Source organism: Panthera tigris, chromosome C1, assembly GCF_018350195.1.
Source record: "Panthera tigris isolate Pti1 chromosome C1, P.tigris_Pti1_mat1.1, whole genome shotgun sequence".
Lineage (NCBI taxonomy): Eukaryota > Metazoa > Chordata > Mammalia > Carnivora > Felidae > Panthera > Panthera tigris.
Window position 1 is genome coordinate 199,099,036 of NC_056667.1, and position 19,022 is coordinate 199,118,057.

The window sequence follows — 19,022 nt, forward strand, 5'->3', positions numbered from 1 at the left end:
TTCTAAGGCAACCGGGTGACGCTTGAGATCACTTTGGCAGTGGCTAGTTGTCCTGTGTTTGCAAGCTTCAGCTGTGTGGTCCTGGCACCGCCCCCCCCCCTTTTTTTTTTGCTTTAGCTGCCAGAAAGGTCCGAGTTCAACTGGAGCTCAACTGCTGTAAGTATCTTCTCTTCTCCCTCCATTTCTTGGCTTATGTGCTCTCCTCCAGGTCTTTAAACCCTTTAATGAATGAACTTTCACTATAAGATGCCTCAAGAACTTCAGAAGTATGGGGGGGGGGGCGGGGCAGGGGGAAGCCTTGCATATAGCGAAGCCTCAACAAATGATGCTATTGGCAAAACAGATGTGAATATTAAGTGGCATCTGATTATATTACTTGCTGAAGACGATTTTTTTTTTTTAGGGAATTCTCATTTTTAATATGGCATTCTTAGAATTTTAGTGAGTGAGAGCTAAAAAGGTAATTGCAAATTCGAATCCAATTCCAGACCCACCAGGTTGGGACTTTTGGGGATAAGATCCACAAATGTACAGGAAATGTAGGATCCAAACTGCACTGGTCCACATACCCTCTTAGTACATGTCAAAGGGCACTATGTGGTTTTACAGGTTTTATGTGAGCACAACAGAGTAAACTCGCTGTTATATAAATAGGGGGCAGACACGGTGAAAAGCACAGCACCCAACTTTCTTAGCAAATTAACAGACTCTGTTGGAGGACAGGGAAGGCAGGTAAAGGTGTTCACTAATTTCTGTTCGTCTGTATAGTAGAAAGTTCTTGCTGGGTGAAGAGAAATGAAAGACCAAGAAGATTTACCTCAAATAATAGCAATATCCATCTGGCATCTGTTCTGGGATTTCACAGTTCACTAAGCACTTCTCTTGTCTTGGTTTGATCCTCACCACAACAAGGAGATTTAGCAAGGTGATATTGTTTTCGATACCAGATGAGAAAATGGAGACACAGTTGCTGTGCTTGTGTGGCCATAAAAGAGGTAGAGTGAGATCTGCACGCTTTCTGGTACTAAATGTCTCTGAAGTTGGCTAAGACAGGCCAATATCTTTGTCAGTTAAAAAAAAAATGATTTACATGTTTCAAAATTGATTCTGTGCTTCAAAAGTCACACAAGTTCTATAGTATTATTATAAGAAAATCCAAATAATTCAGAAAAATATATAGATTAAAAAGAAAAGTGTGTTCCATCCTATTCTGGTCCTGAGCAGTTTGGTGAGTTTTGGGGTTTCCTTTCTAAACCTTTTTAAATGAGTTTACATGCATTTAGAGGTAAGGCTTTTTCTTTCCCTCTTCTTCCTTTTTTAACGGATCAATCTATACACACTGCTGTGCTTTGTTTTTCTTAACATTATATCTTGGCCATTTTTCCAAATCCTTAAGTAGAGATCTACCTCTTTGTTTTTAAGTGAGCCATGTTTGAAAACAGAATAGAAACCTTTGTGTATACTGAGAGAAATATTACCATCAATATGTAATAACTGAGTTGATCGTGTAAGGAGAGGGGTACTGATGCTCAGAAATGGAGCAAACTGACTCTGAGAGTGTCAGATGGTTTAGAGATTTTCCCTGAAGAACGGGGACTTCGGATTCAGAATCACAAATAGTCTAACAAAGCCTTGAAAAGCTAATAGCTGTCTCAGTTTTCCCATCTATAGAGTAGAGATACGAATAACACATGTTCCATTAGGTCATCGTGGAGGTTAAATAAGATAATTCACATTAAATGCCCAGCACAACAACCGATGAAGACAATGATGATGACCACGATGCCAATTCTCTTTAGTCTCTGAAGGTCAGGTAGGAGTTGGAACAAAGGGCGGGGGTTAAATTCCGAGGTTATCGACACCTAGAATGGATGCTCCAGGGGATACTTTTTATTAAGAGCTACCAAATCAATCCGCTGTCTGGGATTCCCCTGGAGACAAGCTGAGACCGCGAGACTCTAGTTTTGGGAACTTCTAGTTTCGGAAAGTTCTCGTTTTGGAAACTTTAAGACCTGGTGTTTGGCTAAACCTTTGTGGGAACGGAGGACTACAATTCCCAGGCTGCATCGCTCCAGTCCCGCCCCGCCCACGTCGGTGCGTGTCCTCTAATTCCCGCCAGGCTCGTGGCCCAAACTACAGGTCCCGGAAGACCTTGCGGCACCGGTCCCCATCACCCACTTCATCACTCCCACTTTATGAAGCGTAACTGCGGCCGCGTTGCCTGCTGGGAAGCGAAGTTCTGCGGTGACCCCTCACCCTCCAGGCCCAAGCGCGGCAGTAAGGTGGGCGAACTGGCGGCGCTGGAATACCCGCTCTTAGCCGCCCACCGGGAAGGGTAATCTAGCTCGAGAGGGATCTGGAGAAACCCCTGGGTTCGGGGAGGCCTCAAACGTGGCTCGTGTCCAGTGCCTCTACGGGTGAGAAGGCGGACGAGACCAAATGCCAGCCTGGAAGAGGGGGTCGGCCACGGGGAAGGGTAGATCCAAGTGGAGATAATAGGGGTGGGAGTGGGGCGTGGCGCTCTGTTATTGCCCGGGGGCGGGAGGCGCGCCCACAGAATGGGGTGGAGCAGGGGGCCCCAGCCGAGGGGCGGCGGGGTGTGAGTGTGGGAGGGTGGGGATGGCTTCAGGACTTGGGGGCTGTTTAGTGGGTTTTCTTCGTCCCCTGGCCTCGCCTCCCGTGGCTAGTGAAGGCAGTCAGCGCACCCGGCTTGGGCCTGGAGATCTTGGGGGTGCAGGAGAGCCCTGGTTGGAAAGTTAGGAGCGTGTTACCCAGGGAGCCTGAGGGCTTCAGCTCTGACCTGGGAACAAAGCCTTTGCCATATCCTTCCTAACTGCTGGTGGTTAGAGGAAGTGAAAGGTCTTGGGGGGGTACCATGGAAACTCCGTGTGATGCAGAGCTGTGCCCAGGAGAGTCTTAGCAGCAAGGAAAGCTTTAAACCCCTTCAGAGGCGGAACGGCGCTGCTGGATTCCATCCTCAGGTCGTCATTGTAAACACTCGTGGATGGAGGTCTGGTCTGAACCAAGCCAGAGAAATTGGTGTCCAGCTCCTTGGTTCTAGAATACTGTAAAAGATTGTATTGTTCATAGAAAAATGTCCAAGTAAATAAATTGAAAAAGAAAACCAGGACACGAAACAGTGTATGTAATGATCCTTTTCTGTAATACATAAATGTTTCTCCTGAATATGTGGCATGCATCTACGGATAGGAATAGAAGAAAATCACTCTAAGCTACTCTAAACCACTAACAGTGCTTATTGATGGGTGGTGAGATTACAGACTAATTTTACTCTTTTCTGTACATCTTTTTGTAGCATCTGAGTTTGTACAAGGAGCCTGCATTACTTTTTTTTTTTTTTTTTGCTGATTTTTCCAAGCGTCATGGTTGCTCTAACGAGGGCCAGCTACTTGTGGCTTTCACCTGGCCACCTGCAGATTGGTTTGCCAGGAAGGGTGACAGGATTGAATTCAAGGGGGTGAGTTTAGTGTGCAGTCTATATGAGGCTAATCCTGCCTTCCTTCTTTATTTCTTCCAGATTGGCCAGAGTCTGTGTTCACAAGTGACACACCATGGTATGTGGCTGTTTTGGTCTATGTCAGTCTAATCCATGATCACTTCTGGTTTGAAATGTCACCCTTTTCATTATCTGAAAGATCTAGGTTGCACTGCATAACTTCCTTGGGATCTGATAACTCACATTGGCTGGGGGAGATGAGAGGGAGAAAAATATTGCAGCAGAATTACTATTTTAGCTTTGGATTCGATCTTACCTTGCTTTTTGCTTTTTTGTCAGGATCTTTGTTTTAGTGTATGCTACCCACTCTCCCTGTGTGTGTGTGTGTGTGTGTGTGTGTGTGTGTGTGTGTTTAATTATAAAAGAAACTTTAACGTATCCCTTGATTGTACTCCTTGTGCATTTCCTGGGACAAAAGCTTGTGAAAATAAAGGTAGGAGCGTGGCCAATATGTTTGATGTTTATTTCAATATTGTTTTTCCTTCCTCAGCTTTTGCCAAGTTTCTGATTGAAGAGTGACAATCCTTGCATAAGCATTTCCCTGTTAAAATGTCCTTGCCTCTCACAGAGGAGCAGAGGAAAAAAATTGAAGAGAATCGACAGAAGGCTCTGGCCCGTAGAGCTGAGAAATTATTAGCGGAACAGCATCAGCGCGCAGGCTCCGGCTCCTCCATTGCCGCCAACTCTTCCCAGTCCAAGCAGGGTCTGCCCCCCAATCTCCCCAGGGAGCCTCCTAAGCCGGTGAGCCATGGTGTCCTTTTCAAACAACAGGATCTCAGCAGTTCATCCACTGGTGACCAAAGACCTCCTAATCCCCACCATTTTCATCTAAGCACTCCACAGCAGGCAAAGGGGAGCGGGAAGATACACGAAGATGTGCCCACAGCCTGCCTGAGCCACAGCCCACCGAGTCAAATGACTGCCACCAGGGTGTCTCCTCCCTTGGCAAAAAGTCCTCCAGGGGCTCCCACTCAACAGCTGTTGTGTTATCAGTCAGGTCAGGCTTCACACGAGACCAAATCCACACCCTTTGCTAACACAGCTCGTGAGCCTTTGGCCAAAGCAAAGAGTTTCCAGAAGACACCGGCTTCTTCCTTTGGACAGCCACACAGGGACCCTGGATTAGACGCCAAGGCAGAGAGGCCCTCCACCTCGGGGCAGAACATTTCTGACAGCCGCTGTGGTTCAGGGAGCGTGACAGCCAGGCCAGAAGGAAGGCTCTCACAGAAATCGGGGGCCTCGTTCCACAAAGCAGTAAGCTCGCAGCAGGGAGCATGCATAAGGAGTGGGGATCGTTTCCAGGTGAAGATCGGGTATAATGCACACCTCATTGCAGTCTTTAAGAGTCTGCCCAGCAGAAGTTACGGTAATGAGCCTTCGGTCTTGTTCTTCTGATGTTTTTTCCTATTTTTAGAGTCTCTTTTAATCTGACAGGTTCTCATAAATACGAAGAGAGCGCATTGGCACATTCTGTCCGTCCAGTTGTTAAAAATTTTTGTTTTTGTTCATGTTTCCTTTTGTAATAGACATCCCTCCAAACAGCTGTCAAACTTGGGGGCTGCCACAGGGCCGTATGGAGAATGGATGAATATTCACTGAGAGGCCAGGTCCCCTGCTGGGTACTTTATTTGTGCTGTAGCACTTAAGCATAACAACCATTTTTTGCGATAGATGAATGTTATTTCCATTTTAAAGGCCATAGAACTGGCTCAGTAAGGGGAAGTAACATGCTGGCACTGGTTCTTCTGGAAGGGCAGAGCCGGGATGTGGTTGGTGCTGCAGCAGCCCAGAGAGCATGCTCCTTCTCACTGTGCTCTGCCTGACTCTACTGGGTCTCGGAGAACTTGGCTTCTAGTTCCACCTCTGTCCTTCTCCCTCTTAGGTGAGGCCATAACGTGCCAGGGCCTGACTTGAGTTCCTCTATAGAGAGTAGAAACACTGTCCGTGCTTGTGTTTGCTTTTGGTCCTCTGCAGGGATTTTGTACATCGGTCGGGGCTCTCACTCAACTGTTTTGAACTCAGTACTCATTCATTCGTTAAGCAAACTTTTACTGAATGTCTAAGTACAACTTATAACGACAGTCATCAACGTCCTTGTGAGCAAATCAAGTACTTCTGTTTCCTTTCAGATCCTGCCACCAAGATGTGGAACTTCAGCATGACCGACTACAGTGCCCTAAGTAAGTGGGCGTGTCATTGCCTGGCATGCAGGGAGAGACTGGCACTAAACAGCTCCCAGAGCAGCAGATGTGGTCCACCTCATGGTCCAGATGGCATTTAGGACACTCCCGCAGTGTTCTTCTGCCTTCTCACTTAACGGCCAGCCTCGGGTGAAGGTCCCCATATGAACAAAAGCTAGCATTTAAAGGAGCTGCTACACAGCAGGTTTTTCTAAGCTTCCTATACAGGCATACCTCAGAGATTTTGCAGGTTTGGTTCCAGACCTCTGCAGTAAAGCAAATGTCACAATAAAGTGACTCAGGCGAAGGTTTTGGTTTCCCAGTGCATATAAAAGTTATGTTTACACCATACTGCAGTCTGTTAAGTATGTAGTGGCATGTCTAAAAACAACAATGTACAAACCTTAATTAAAAAATACTTTATTGCCGGGCACCTGGGTGGCTCAGTCACTTTAGTATCTATCAGACCCTTGATTTCGGCTCAGGTCATGGTCTCACAGTTAGGGAGATCGAGCCCCATGTTGGGCTGTATGCTGGCTGCTTGGAGTCTGCTTGGGATTCTCTCGTTCCCTCCCTCTCTTCCCCGGCTTGTGCGCGTGCTCTCCCTCTCTCTCTCAAAATAAATGAGTCAGCGTAAAAAAATACTTTGTTGCTAAAAAATGGTAATTATCATCTGAGCTTTCAGCAAGTTGTAATCACTGGTCACAAATCCCTATAACAAATATAATAATAATGAAAAAGTTTGAAATATTGCAAGAATTCCCAAAACGTGACAAAGAGGGAGTGAGACAAATTACTGTTTGAACGATGGCGCTGACACCTTTGCTCGATGCGGGGTCGCCACAACGCTTCAACTTCTAAAAACGATATTTGCGAAGTACAGTAAAGCAAAGAGCAATAAAACGAGGTATGCCTGTATACGCCGCGTCTTCTGTTTCTCATAACAACCGTTTTACAGATATCTGGGAAAACTGAGACCCAGAGAGGATAAGTAACTAAAATAGGATCATGCAGCCAGTGAGTTGCACAACTGGGATTCAGACCCACACAGTCTGACTTCAGAGTGCACGTTCCCACTGGAGTGCTGGCTCCAGCTACGACAGGAAGCTGGCTGCCCCGAGAGTAACGGCTCGGCACACAGCACCCATCCTCACAACGCTACGTGGCTAGTTAACCTGAGCGCTCAGGCTCCAGCGGACACCGTTGACCCAGCCTGGCCCGTTGTCAGAGTCCCCGGATGCCCCACTCTGTCTTCTCACATTTTATTGCCTCTTACACCAAGGTTTTCATCACCTTGGTGCCCGGAGCCTACATCTCTGCCAACGCGTCAGCCCTGGAGGTTCTGGTCTCCCATTTTCATCCTCTCTTTTCTCAGCCATTTCTATGCTCCCTCTTTCCCCACCCGGCTCAAATAGGGAAAAGGTGAGGCCTGTCGAGGTCACTTCTCTGCGGGTTTGGGGCATGAGGTAGAATTGTCTGGAGCCACCAGTCGTTTCTGGGCATGAGGGGTGATGGGACGGCCCCCTGCAGAATTTCCTGTGTCTCTCTTTGGAGTCCCACCTCTTTAAATGTATGGCGTCAGGTGATATCCCTTTCTTTGGTAGCTGCTGGTGATGTTTTTTGGGGGAAGGGCTCACTTCTACTGTTATTTTAATCCATTTGTTAGGTCTTGGGAGGGGGAGAGCCAGTACTCTGGGTTAAGATTGCAGGTTTCAACACCTGGTTTTCTCATTTTTGCTCAGTTTAGATCAGTGAGTTCCACTGTCATGGGTTTGTTTTACTGTCTTTTTACTCCTTTCTCACAACGCATGGTGACTTGGATGACTTCTGCTTTTGCAAATTCATTTCGGTTTTCTGTGTGATATGGTTGCTTTTTGTAACGCCCCACATCTTTTTTAAAAACTGGTTATTGGGTGGCACCTGGGTGGCTCAGTTGATTGAGAATCCCACTTCGGCTCAGGTCATGATCCCGCAGTTCGTGGGATTGAGCCCTGCATCGGGCTCTGTGCTGACAGCTGAGCCTGGAGCCTGTATGGGATTCTCTCTCTCCCCCTCTCTCGGCCCCTGTCCCGCGCACTGTCTCTCTCAAAATAAATAAATAAGCTTAAAAAAGAAACGGATTATTGGGCACAAAATTCTCCCTATTGCTTTTAGATGACTTTTACTGCTTATGAATAACTTCGCTCCTCTCTACATCCTTACCAGTGTTTTGCCCAATTGACCCGCTGTCTGCTGAGATAGCCCTTGAACACTCGCGCAGTGACCGTGGACTTGTGTGTTCATCCTTGCTCTTTTTCCTCTCTGTTGAAGTACAGTTGACACACAGCGTTACGTCAGTTTCAGGTATACAGCATGGTGACTCAGCAGCTCTGTGTTACGTGGTGCTCAGCACGAGGACAGCCACCATCTGCCCTTGGTCTTTATTTTTCGGATAGGTTTATGATGTGTCTTCACAGTGGTTTATGCTTTTTATCAGTGTCGTGTGTAAAGACTGTCGGTCTTGCTGCCGACTTGCTCTAGGCGTACCTGTGGATTTTGTCTTTTTAACCCTACCACATCTGCGTCGTAGAATGCGTAGAAAGTATATTATCGTGCAAGGAACAACTATTCCCCCATAGTCTCCCCACTCAGTTAACCACTATTAACATTTTGGTCCTGTGCCTTCCAGCCTTTTTTCTAGGCGTTAAAATATACACACTTTATTTTTGTATTAACGGTGAATGTTAACCACTAACTCTGAACTATGAAGAGGCAGGTGTCCATTACCGGACCACTCTGACCTCTAAAAAAATGATTTCATTCGGTTAAACTTAATATTGGCTTTTTGTATGTCTGTCTTTTCCAAAATTTCTTACTAAAAACAATTAACGGCCATATAACATTCCGTGGTATAAACGTGTCACAAGTTGTTTAAATCATTTCGTTTTTATTTCATTTGTATCTGCTCTGGGTTTTTCCAGTGTTAAAGCTGTAAGGAATACCTGTATCCGTTAATCTCTGTATTTTCAGTTGTCAGGTTGGATAGATTCCTGGAAGTGGAATCATTATCAGTGTTTAGGACTCTTCCTAGATAATACCAAATTGTTTTCCAAAAGGTTTTATTCCCAACTAGCAATGCAGATATCTGTTTGTGTGTTTTTTTAAGTTTATTTATTTTGAGAGAGAGCACGAGAGCCGGGGAGGGGCAGAGAGAGAGAGAGAGAGAGAATCCCGAACAGTGTGGAGCCGGATGCAGGGCTTAAACCCACAAATTGCGAGATCATGACCTGAGCTGAAATCAAGAGTCAGATGCTCAACCTTCTGAGCCACCCAGGCGCTTTTTTTTTTTTTTTTAAATCTTGCAAATTTGATGAGTAAAAATGGCTCTTTATTTCTCTGATTATATGTGACGTCGAACACTTCCCCAGATGTTAGTCATTTCTCCCCTCTTTTAAGTTCGTTAGTGAGCTCTACTCACATTTCTTGCAAAAATCTTTATTTAGTAGTTTTGCCTTTCAATTCCATTTGGTTTTTTCGACAGTTCAGTTTTATATAGTCAAATCTGTTAATCTATAAGATGCATCTGTAACAGATAAAATAAGGTTTGAAACTGTGTTTTTGAACTGATGGTTCTGTGTCTCTTTCCCTGGTTCTCCAAGTGGTAGCAGAGCAGTGACCTGGGGGTCGGGTGAAGGGCGTGATTTCTGGGTGTTGACCTCAGTGGCTTCTGTGACACAGCAACAGAAGTTCTCTAATAAGGTCACACATCTTGGTGAGATCCCTCCTCCCCCTGTTCATTTGTGTGTTTTTTAATTTGAACACTTAAGGAGCAGAAGTTCCATTCAGTAACCCTGCAGTTCCCAACGCCCCAGTGAAAGCACGCTCACAAGCCTTCCTAATCTAACCAAGCTTTTTCTCGAGTCCCGCCCCTGCCCTTCTCCTTTGCCTGTCCGAGCACCCCCAGGGTGCTGTGAAAGTCATGCACCTTGTCACATATGTCCTTTTCTTCCGCAGTGAAAGCAGCCCAGAGCCTCCCCTCCGTCACCCTGCAGCCTTTGGAAGGGGCCGAGGACAGCAGGGAGTTGCCCTCTGCTGATGGTGTAGCCCAGGCCCGCCTGCCTTCAGCTCCCTCCCTTGCCTTTGTCAAAGGGCGATGCGTGCTCATCTCCCGGGCCCGCTTTGAGGCAGACATCGGCTACTCTGAACATCTGACTGCAGTGTTTAAGCAGATGGATTCCAGAAATTACGGCAAGTACTTGGCTTCCGCCTGATTCCCAGGATGCATGGTGGTCCGTGTTCTCACACAAGTTGTTTTTCTCTGTTTGAATATTCAGAAGTGATTTTTGTCCCTAGGAGAGCTCGAAAAACAGGCATATGCCATAAAAATAAATGCCCTGGGGTAGACGGAGTCAGTGGTTGTCCAACTTGAGTGTGCATCCAAACCACCTGGGGCGCTTGGTGACACAGCTTGCCAGGCCCCGCTCCCAGAATAAACACTGATGCCTGGTTCCCAGCTGCAGATACTGATTTAACTGTTGCGAGGTGGGGCCTGGGCATTGGTATTTGTAGAAGTCTAATAATCAGCCGGAATTGAACACTGCTGGCCAAAGCAGAGCATTTGTGCTTCAGTTTTTCTGAAGCTCTTCAAAAGGTGCCCCGTGAGAACACGGGGCAGAAGTTAGTTTTAAGAATTCTGCACTACCGGGTTTCATTCTCAGCTTGGGCTTTTTTGTGGCTGTTATGGATCAATATTTCCCATCCTTGATATGGTTTTAGTCTTTTCCGTAGGTGAGTAAGAAAGCAAACCTTTGAAACCTCATGCCTTTGAGACATCATGTTTAGGCAATCTTATGGAAGAAGCCTCTATAGAATTACTTGCTCAGTGAGCTTTCATCAGGGTTTGGGGCTCCTTCCGGAGAAGGGTGATGCCAGCTATTACTGTTTTATTCCTTGGGTGGATCAAGTTTTAACTCGCAAGGGCAGCCTGCTGAGTGGGATTTGGGTGAGATGTGCCGGGGCCTGTCCTGAGGCCAGATGAGCCACTGACACGAGGTCCAGGGTTCTTTGCCTTCCAGGCTCCCTTGGATTTTCGACTTCAGTTTGGAGTAGGCTGCCCTTAAAAGGCCAGTACAGAAGGCCTGTGTGTATTCCACAAAGAGTGACCTTTGAAATCACACCAAATAGATACGGTCTGCTGTTTTGGAAATGTAACAGCTAAAATATTGGCACCCAGTCCTGCCCACGCTCAGACATCTAGAAACCGTGAGTGGATTTTTTTTTTTTTTTTTTTTTTTTTTTTTTTGCCGTCACTGCTATTCACAGACTTCCCTGTTTGCTGCTCTGCCAGTGTCCGGGTCAAGCTGTTGTCACGAAGAGTGTCCTGTTCTATTCCCACGGCGGGAGTAGCCTGTCTGCCTTTGGTCTGTCAGATTATACCGGGGCCACCTTGCTTTTTGTTCAGAAACTGACTCCCTATGTTTATGCAGCTTGTTCCCTAACCACCTTGCTTTCTCAGGTTGGTCATACGGAGAAGAGTTCATGTCTGCCGTCCCGAAGGCATTTATCTGCAACTATGTAGCTTTCATGATTTTCTCAGAAGGTAGCTCGGTAGGGGAGCCTCTCTAAGAACTTAGCTACGGTTGGGTAGTGAGACACTCCCCTTCTTGGTTAGTACTGTGTGTGGTGTGTACTATGCCAATCAGTGGATGGCATCATACTAATAACAACAATAATAATTTATAGTTACTAGTTTTCTTTTGAGTGCTTATTGTTTGCCAGGCACAGTTTCATAAGCATTTAATACTTAAATCTCATGTAATCCTCCTGAAAATCCTGTGAGGCAAGAGCTGTAGTGTCCTCACTTTTCAGGTGCGGAAACTGAGGCACAGAGGTGTTACATAATTTTCCCAAGGTCACACAGCTAGGAAGCGGCAGAACTGGGATTTGAACTGGTGTTTGACCGCTCTGACCCCGGTACCCAGCTTATAGGGTAGTGAGGAACATGTGAACCTCTTGATACTATGCCTGGCTTAAAGTAAGCACCGGATAAGTGTAAGCTACTGTAATTATCCCCATCTTGGAAATTCAGGGCCTTTCTGACCTGTCAGGCCAGCCCGGTCACGTATCACCGTAGGACCCTTTATCACCCCCTTAACAATGCAGTATTATTGCCACATCGGTTTGTCTTTCCTCCCTGAATTCTGTGAAAGCCACGAGGGCAGGTGCTCCTAGCCTCTGTGTCCCCACTGGAGGGCACAGGACCAGCCACCTCATCCTGGCTTCCTGGAGATTTATGAAACCAGGGAATGAACGAATAAGTGCAGTGAGGTCGCAGAAGGGCAGGCTATCACGTTGGCTTGTGTGTTTCTTGTCATTGCAGATGCCAAGACCAGGAGGTGGAGCTTTCTCTTGGAAGAGCACAATAAATTAAGTGAGATGCCTGCCTTGCTTGTTTCATATCATGCTGTTGTTAAGCTTTAATTATCTGCCTTAAATTTAACATATTTTTAAAGAGCACCACCCCCCCCCCCCATCCCCTGCCTGTGGTAAGTTCACCTGCTTGTGCCCAGGACATGTGAAGGTGAAGATGGTCCCAGGCAGCCACACCCCGTCTGCTGAGATGGTGGCTTTGGGGCAGCTCGGGCAAACACAGGACCTCTTCTTCCATCCGAGTGCGGCCATGCTAGTCAAGTTCCTGAGGCCCGTGCAACTTCCTACTCATCACAGAAGTGTTAGATGTGGACTTTGGGAATCAGCTGAGCTGGGTTTGCTTTGTGTAGATGGAAGCCACTGTAGATTCCCTCTAAGAAAGGCTCTCGGTTTGCTATGAGAACCAGATGATCAATGAAGGTTGCAGGGTCTAGGTGGCTGTGGGCTTTGTAGCACGCGTAGCATTTAATAAGCCCTTGGAAACTGACTGAGGGAAGGGATGTGTGTACAGGTATCAGTATAAGAAGGAGAAGCCAGTTTGGGCTTACCATTTTTCCTCTCTGTGCTCTGCATGGGTCGGGCAGTAAATTCTAGTGTGCCTGAGAAAGGGGGGACATGGGCATAGCTCAGCCTGCCCTGGAATGCCCATCTGTCACCCATCTTCCAAGCTGCACACTCCTGCAGTGGGTCTGTGGCTGGCGCCACTTAGGTTCCTCCTGCTTGGCCCCCTGAGGACTTGGCTGGGCCTCCGAGCCAGTGCTGGTCCCAGTCAGGCCAGGAGAGACATGATCCAGGGGGCAGCTCTGAGTCATTGGCCATCTTGCCCACCAGCCCAGGACTTTCAAGAAGAGGGAGAAGCTGGGTTTCTTCTCTCTGTCTCCTCCTCAAGCGACTGACTAGGTGACATCAGGTAGAGAATTCAACATTCTGGGTCTCCTCTGTCCTTTCAGTGAAAAAAAGGGGTCTTTACTCTGTTTCTATCCTACTGACAGAAGTTAAATAGAAGAGAAGTGTTTCTGATTCCTTGTGGAAGGACTTGCAGCAAACCCAAGGTTAAGTGTGACTGTGATGGGGTCCTTATTTAGCACCAGCAAACACTGGCTGACATGGCGAGGGTGACCGATGTCGAGCTGAGGCCCTGTGGCTGCGGCTTTCTGGAACTTGTGGTTCAGAGTGAACTATTTGGCCAAAGCTAAATTTTTGATAAGCAGCGGGAGTGAGTGTTTCCCTCTTGCCCCTTTGTTTTTCAACCGCAGGAAGGCATATAATTATGTTAGCTATAAAGGCTTTGATTTTTACGGACCAACACGAAGCAGGAAATGTACGGCCTTAGCGGAGGAATGTAATGGAAAACCATGTCTCGTGACTCCTGTAACATTATGTAATGGTTCCAAATCTTGTGTGTGCTGTAGACTCTTTGAAATACCTGAGGAACACGATGGATTCTTCACCCAGAAAAATGCACATCCTGGCCACACGTGAAATTTTGCATTTCACGTTAATAATTCCGCAGATCTTAAGAATTCTAGTGTTAGGGCTCAGATTGCTGTGTTACATGCTATCTTGTCATTACAGCGACTGGTGGAAGAGAAGACTGATTCTACACATTTCATAGATTGCAAAAATCTTGGACCCAGAGAAAGGAGGAAACAGTTGTCTTGCTCATTGGGAGCGTTGTAGGCTTACAATCAAGCCAGTGACAGAAGTCAGACCAGGCTGGTGATCTCGAGGTTGTAGCGTGACCCGTTTGGAAATGTAGATACCAGCACCGTGAATAAGAGGCTGAGGAGACAAGGCTCTTCAGAATACCCCAGTTTAGCTCCCATTTTGTTGACAGACTGCAGACCTGGGGCCTCTCCTCCACCCCTAGCCCTCGTTCCTCCTGTGTGAAGTTAGGTTCCTGGCCCTGAGCTACCGAGCGTGTGCATTTGAAACTCATTAAGAAATGACAGTAAGACCTCCTGAGTGCATGAATGCTTATTGATGACATGGTGACAGTTATTTTCTCCAGATAACGGTGAATCTAAGAGCTTTCCTTCTCCCTCTTTTCTAAGTGACTTGAGGCCTTTCGCCCACGGTGAAATTGGCATAAGGCCTTTTGTTTTCGCCCGGCTGTCACAGTCCAGAAGGGCTCTGCATCCCCCTCACTGATCTTGTCTTGTCAGCTGCTATTTGAAAACACTAACATCTCTCTGCTCTGTGGCTCAGTAGCATTCTGCCGAAGAGCAATTTTACAGAAACGATTTCTAGATGACTCATGAAGCTAGACAGCACATTCCTGTCATCTTCCAGCACCTGGAAAGGACATTAGTGACTTGGGGGGCTGTCTCAGAAACTTACCCACTTGGCTGAACCAGCAGCGTAGGACCATGGAGACAGTAGCTGGTGGGAGACCGAGTGGAGGTTGCTTTTTCCTCTTGAACGGCTGGGAGAACATAATGCTTACAAAGCACCACATTTCACACCGGCCGGGTCGTCATCCTTTTCTTAGCTTCCATCAGGTATTTGAGCACCGGCGGTCACCAGGATTAAAATAAAAATGGTTTCTGAAAGCACACAGAGTGCTCAGTCTCCTGAAGTGTGCACAAATCAGCATGTGCAGATTTAATTTGGAGGCATAAAATGTATTTCTCTGTCAGTAGGGGAAGTCTCTTTTATATTAAAGCCATCAACCTTACCTAATTTCTTATCATGGTGATTCTGTTCACGCAAACGGTTTCCAGAAATAACTGGTACGTACATTTAGTGAGAGATGGAAATGGATTTAAATATATTGAGACTACAGAGCAATTTAAGGTAGCAGTCGGATGGCTCAGCCCTCCATCTTGAGATCAATACTTACAATGGTAGCCACTTGATGATGTGGCAGAACACTTGGAATACCTCGTGAGGATGTTAAGAAAAGACATGACCACGTGGCACACAGAACCAACAACCTTAGAATTTCCAGTACTACTGGGTAGAAATGAAATACACCCAGTTTCTTATTTGGTTCCCTTTACCAGGTTCCTGAAGACAGTTAGCCCCTTGGTGGGTTACTGTGACTGCCAAGGTGCCCGTGAGAAGGGAAAGGACGAAGAGCAACAGAAGATCCGCAGGCAGGAGTTACTCTTCTAATTAGATTTTTCAAAGGACAATGATAAAAGGGAAGGCCATCTCGAAAGCCTCAACCCATAGGACAGCAGGCTGTGATGAGTAGATTGCTGATAATTCCTCCACCAGTGACGTCTAGGTCTATCGTCTTTGGTGTTTAACTTGTCTCTCTCCCACCCCCAGAATTATCTGTTTTGTTTGTACCCCTGGTTTATTCTTTTTCTGTTTCTCTCTTAAATAAAGGAGCTTTTTTTTTCTTCCCTCTTAATTTTAAAATCGGGTGAGGCTAAATTCTCTCAAAAAGCAAAACCATTGAAATTAATTTCCTTTCGTTTCTTGTAGGTCCCAAGTAATTTTTCCCACTTGGGGTAATGGCTCTGACTGGAAGGAGAGATTTCCCTGTCCGTTATATAGGGGTCTGGAACCAGCACACTTGGAAGGAAAGTAAAGACCCCTAAATACAAGCTTTAATTGAAAGAGTCAGAGTAATAGTCACTCTTAGGAACGGTTTAGACTCTGAACTTGGCAGAGGTTGGTAAACTTTTTTTGTAAAGGGCCAGATAGTAAATATTTTAGGCTTTGTGGGCTATATGGTCTCCCATCTACTTGATTTTGTCATTGTGGCAAGCAGGCAGACAGTTGTCATGTCTATGTTCCAGTAACACTTTATCTACAAAAGCAGACAGGCTGGTTTGGCCCGCAGGTCTAAGCTTGCCAACCTACTTTAGAGGTGCTCTCAGGTCACCTCCAAACCAAGGAACTTGGTTGTCTGCTTCACCATTGACGTCACTGCTGTAAAGCTCACCTCTCTCAAGGGGAGATCGGTATTCTGTCTTACAGAAAGGGTCTCAAGTGTGCAGGGCCATTTGTATTTTTATGAGTTGGTGGACTCAGTGTGACTCTGCCCTTTGTCATTGCTATTGTTGTTGTTTATAAATAGCCCTACTGTCCTCCTGATCTTTCTTGGAAACACCTAACAGCTTCTCTGCACAGAGCACAGTGCTTCCTTGCCTATCAACAGCAGATAACTTAGAGTTCTCAATTTCTCAAACATCAAAACCCAAATAAAACAAGAAGAGGGGTGCCTGGGTGGCTCAGTCAGTTAAGCATCCGACTCTTGATTTCGACTTAGGTCATGATCTCACAGTTCATGAGTTTGAGCCTTGCGTCAGGCTCTGCCCTAACAGAGTGGAGCCTACTTGGAATTCTCTCTGTCTCTCTGTCTCTGTCTCTGTCTCTCTGCCCATCCCCTGCTCTCGCACTTTCTCTCTCTAGATAAATAAATAAACTTAAAAAAAAAAGAAGAGAATGGAAATGACAAGATTTATTCATTCTATATCTTGCTTTTTCATGGGTCTTTCTGGGCTGATTTTTAAGAATGTGGGTCCTTATTTATTTGAGTGGGAATACTGAGAGAATTGTTTTAAATTACTTTAGGTTAAAAAAAAAAAAAAGAGTCACAGAAACATTTGCAATTCTTCCGAGTGTCTGTGTAGTGTAGAAAATCAATCTGGCATTAGTGACTGCCCTCTTATTTGCAGAAACTAAGGGATAGAGAGGGAAAACCAGTTCTCTAGCCTTATGGACTTGCTCAGGATGTGACCGTCATCCCGCGGGTTTCTCTCCGGTTATGTTTTTGAGAAAACAGCATGTGCCAGAATTCCAGCCACCGAGCTCTGTATTTTGAAGCGCCCTCCCTGTCCTTAGCTCTCATGGGCATTAGCGCTTCCATTCATACCCTTCTGTGCTCCTTTCTAGTTGCACAAGTGCGCTGCCTTCCACAAGTTCAGCTGGATCCTCTGCCCAAGACGCTCACCCTGGCTTTCGCTTCACAGCTGGAGAAGACGTCTCCATGTGTCCCAGAAACCATCCCTGAGGCAGACCTTTCTGGAGTGGACTCCAAGCTCGTGTCCAGTCTGCTGCCCTTCCAGAGAGTGGGAGTCAAGTAGGTTCTTGGTCTTCGTCTTGCTTGGACTCCATCACTTAGTACAAATGGGGTTCAGATGCTTCTTCTCTTAGGAACACTCATCTTTCATGGACATCTAGGAGCAGCTAGGCATTAACCAGCCAGGTGTGTGGTCAGCAAAGCCTGATTATAACCATTGATTGCAAATTCTGTGAGTTGATCAGGACTCTGGATCGCAGGTGTGCAGGTACCCAACGAGGAGAGAGATTTCTCAGTGCGTGGAGTAGACAACCAAGGGTCTCCAAAGATCCCATCACACCTCCCTGTCTCACTCTCGGCTCGGCTCTCTCCTCAGTTTGCTTTGTTCTCAGCCAGGTGCTCCTCGGGTGTGGCGGCCAGGGCTGCCTCGCACTTCTGGCTTGCACCCGTCAGCTCAGCAACCCAGCGGAAGCACCTCTTTTCTGGTGGGCCTGACACTGAAGGGCCTGAAATCTGGTGCTGATGCCAGAACCAGTCACTGTGCCCTGGGGGCTGGGGAGTCTTGTTGGTGAGAATGGATGACAGGCCCTGGAGCCAGCTGGTAGGGCCTGCCCCACCTGAGTTACTTGGGTTGAGCGGAAGGTGGTTTTCCAAAAGAAAGTCAGGGTGTTCTTATTATAGACAGAAAAAAAAGATAAGCCCACATCGTGACCTGTCCTGTGTTCTAGAGCTGCTTGGGAGGACCAAGTGGCAGGTTTGAACTTGCCTTCTAGTGAAGAGAATGGAGGTCATAGAGAGGAAAAAGGCAGTCCTCATGGCCATCCAGAAGACAGCAGGAGCTACCTCTGCCATTCGGTGGTGTGGCTGGGGATATAGCCCCGTGCAGGGGAAGAGAGGAAATCGTGGCGCTGGCAAACAGGACGGCCTGTCCACACGCAGTCCACTCGTGAGGTTTTGGCAAACGCGTGGCCACTGTCTCTGACGGGATTTTGTTCTGTGATTTGGGCCCAGTCCCGCCTCCCTGCATTCCCACGGCCCCAGCTCTACTCACACCCTTTCCCTCGTTTTTCCCTCCAGTTCCATCTGTCACGGATAACACGCTCTGCACAGCTCCGTCTTGCTTGAGAGCCTGCCCACCCCCACCCCTGGGCAGCATCTGTCTTCAGTATCCCAGTTCTCCTGGGCTCCGTTAGAGATCGGGGCCCACGTGGCACCTGCCGGCCCGGCCAGTTAACCTCGTCACCGCCGAGGGGTGTGACGCGCCTGAACGGGAGCCTGGCCGGCAGCTTCCACCTTTTTCACTATGGCTCTGACACTGCTAAACCGAAAGGCTAATGAAACTGCTAAAGCTGCACTTGCAACCTTTCTTCAGAGCTCCTCAGTTAAATCCAGATTTTAACTTGCATTCTCTAAAGAGGAGGAATTTGGTGTTGAGGGAGCAGGGCTGTCGGTTCCATGTTGTTTTGTAAGAACTACAGTGAGAGCGCCCTTAAACGTATGGAGCAAAGTCTCCTAGGTAGGTACCAGCTTCCTCTAATATCTGAATGGTCCCTTTTAACAGATGAGGGAGTTGAGACCCAGCAAGTCATGTGCCCGAGGTCACTCAGCTTCCAAGAGTGGACTCGGGGCTGACACGCATGTTTTGTGACGATGTCGTGGCATGTTTTCTGTTAGACTGCGCTCCTGTTGTGGCCGCAACACAAGGCCCTCCGTGCTTTGTTGCTCACCTGCCCCTGTCCGCCCTGGCCATCAGTTGTGTAAATCAAAAAGTAAGGGAGAAAATGAATCTTTTCACACTTACCTCCCCACCTGGTCCGTGGGGAGAGTTGATCCTGGAAACAGGCTAGAAGATTTCTCTAAGGCCAGTGTGCCAAGGAGAGGCTGGGTCTGTTGGACAAGTGAGGCAGCAGTGTGCTGGGCTCCCTTCCTTGTCACTGAA

The 19,022-nt window shown here is 47.1% G+C and overlaps 1 protein-coding gene across 5 annotated transcripts in view; it reads left to right on the plus strand.

Moving 5' to 3' along the window:
- The first annotated feature begins 2,138 nt into the window (after window positions 1-2,138).
- Window positions 2,139-19,022, plus strand: part of SMARCAL1 (SWI/SNF related, matrix associated, actin dependent regulator of chromatin, subfamily a like 1) — a 54,151-nt gene continuing 37,267 nt past the window's right edge. Inside the window, exons 1-7 of one of the 5 annotated variants that reach the window (XM_015539240.2) lie at window positions 2,139-2,335; window positions 3,539-3,575; window positions 4,008-4,883; window positions 5,647-5,697; window positions 9,691-9,924; window positions 12,056-12,106; window positions 16,957-17,143. In XM_015539240.2, coding sequence (XP_015394726.2) covers window positions 4,067-4,883; window positions 5,647-5,697; window positions 9,691-9,924; window positions 12,056-12,106; window positions 16,957-17,143 — 1,340 coding nt within the window. In that variant the 5' untranslated portion in view covers window positions 2,139-2,335; window positions 3,539-3,575; window positions 4,008-4,066. The other 4 variants (XM_007086108.3, XM_007086107.3, XM_042995298.1 and 1 more) reach the window with 4 other exon arrangements.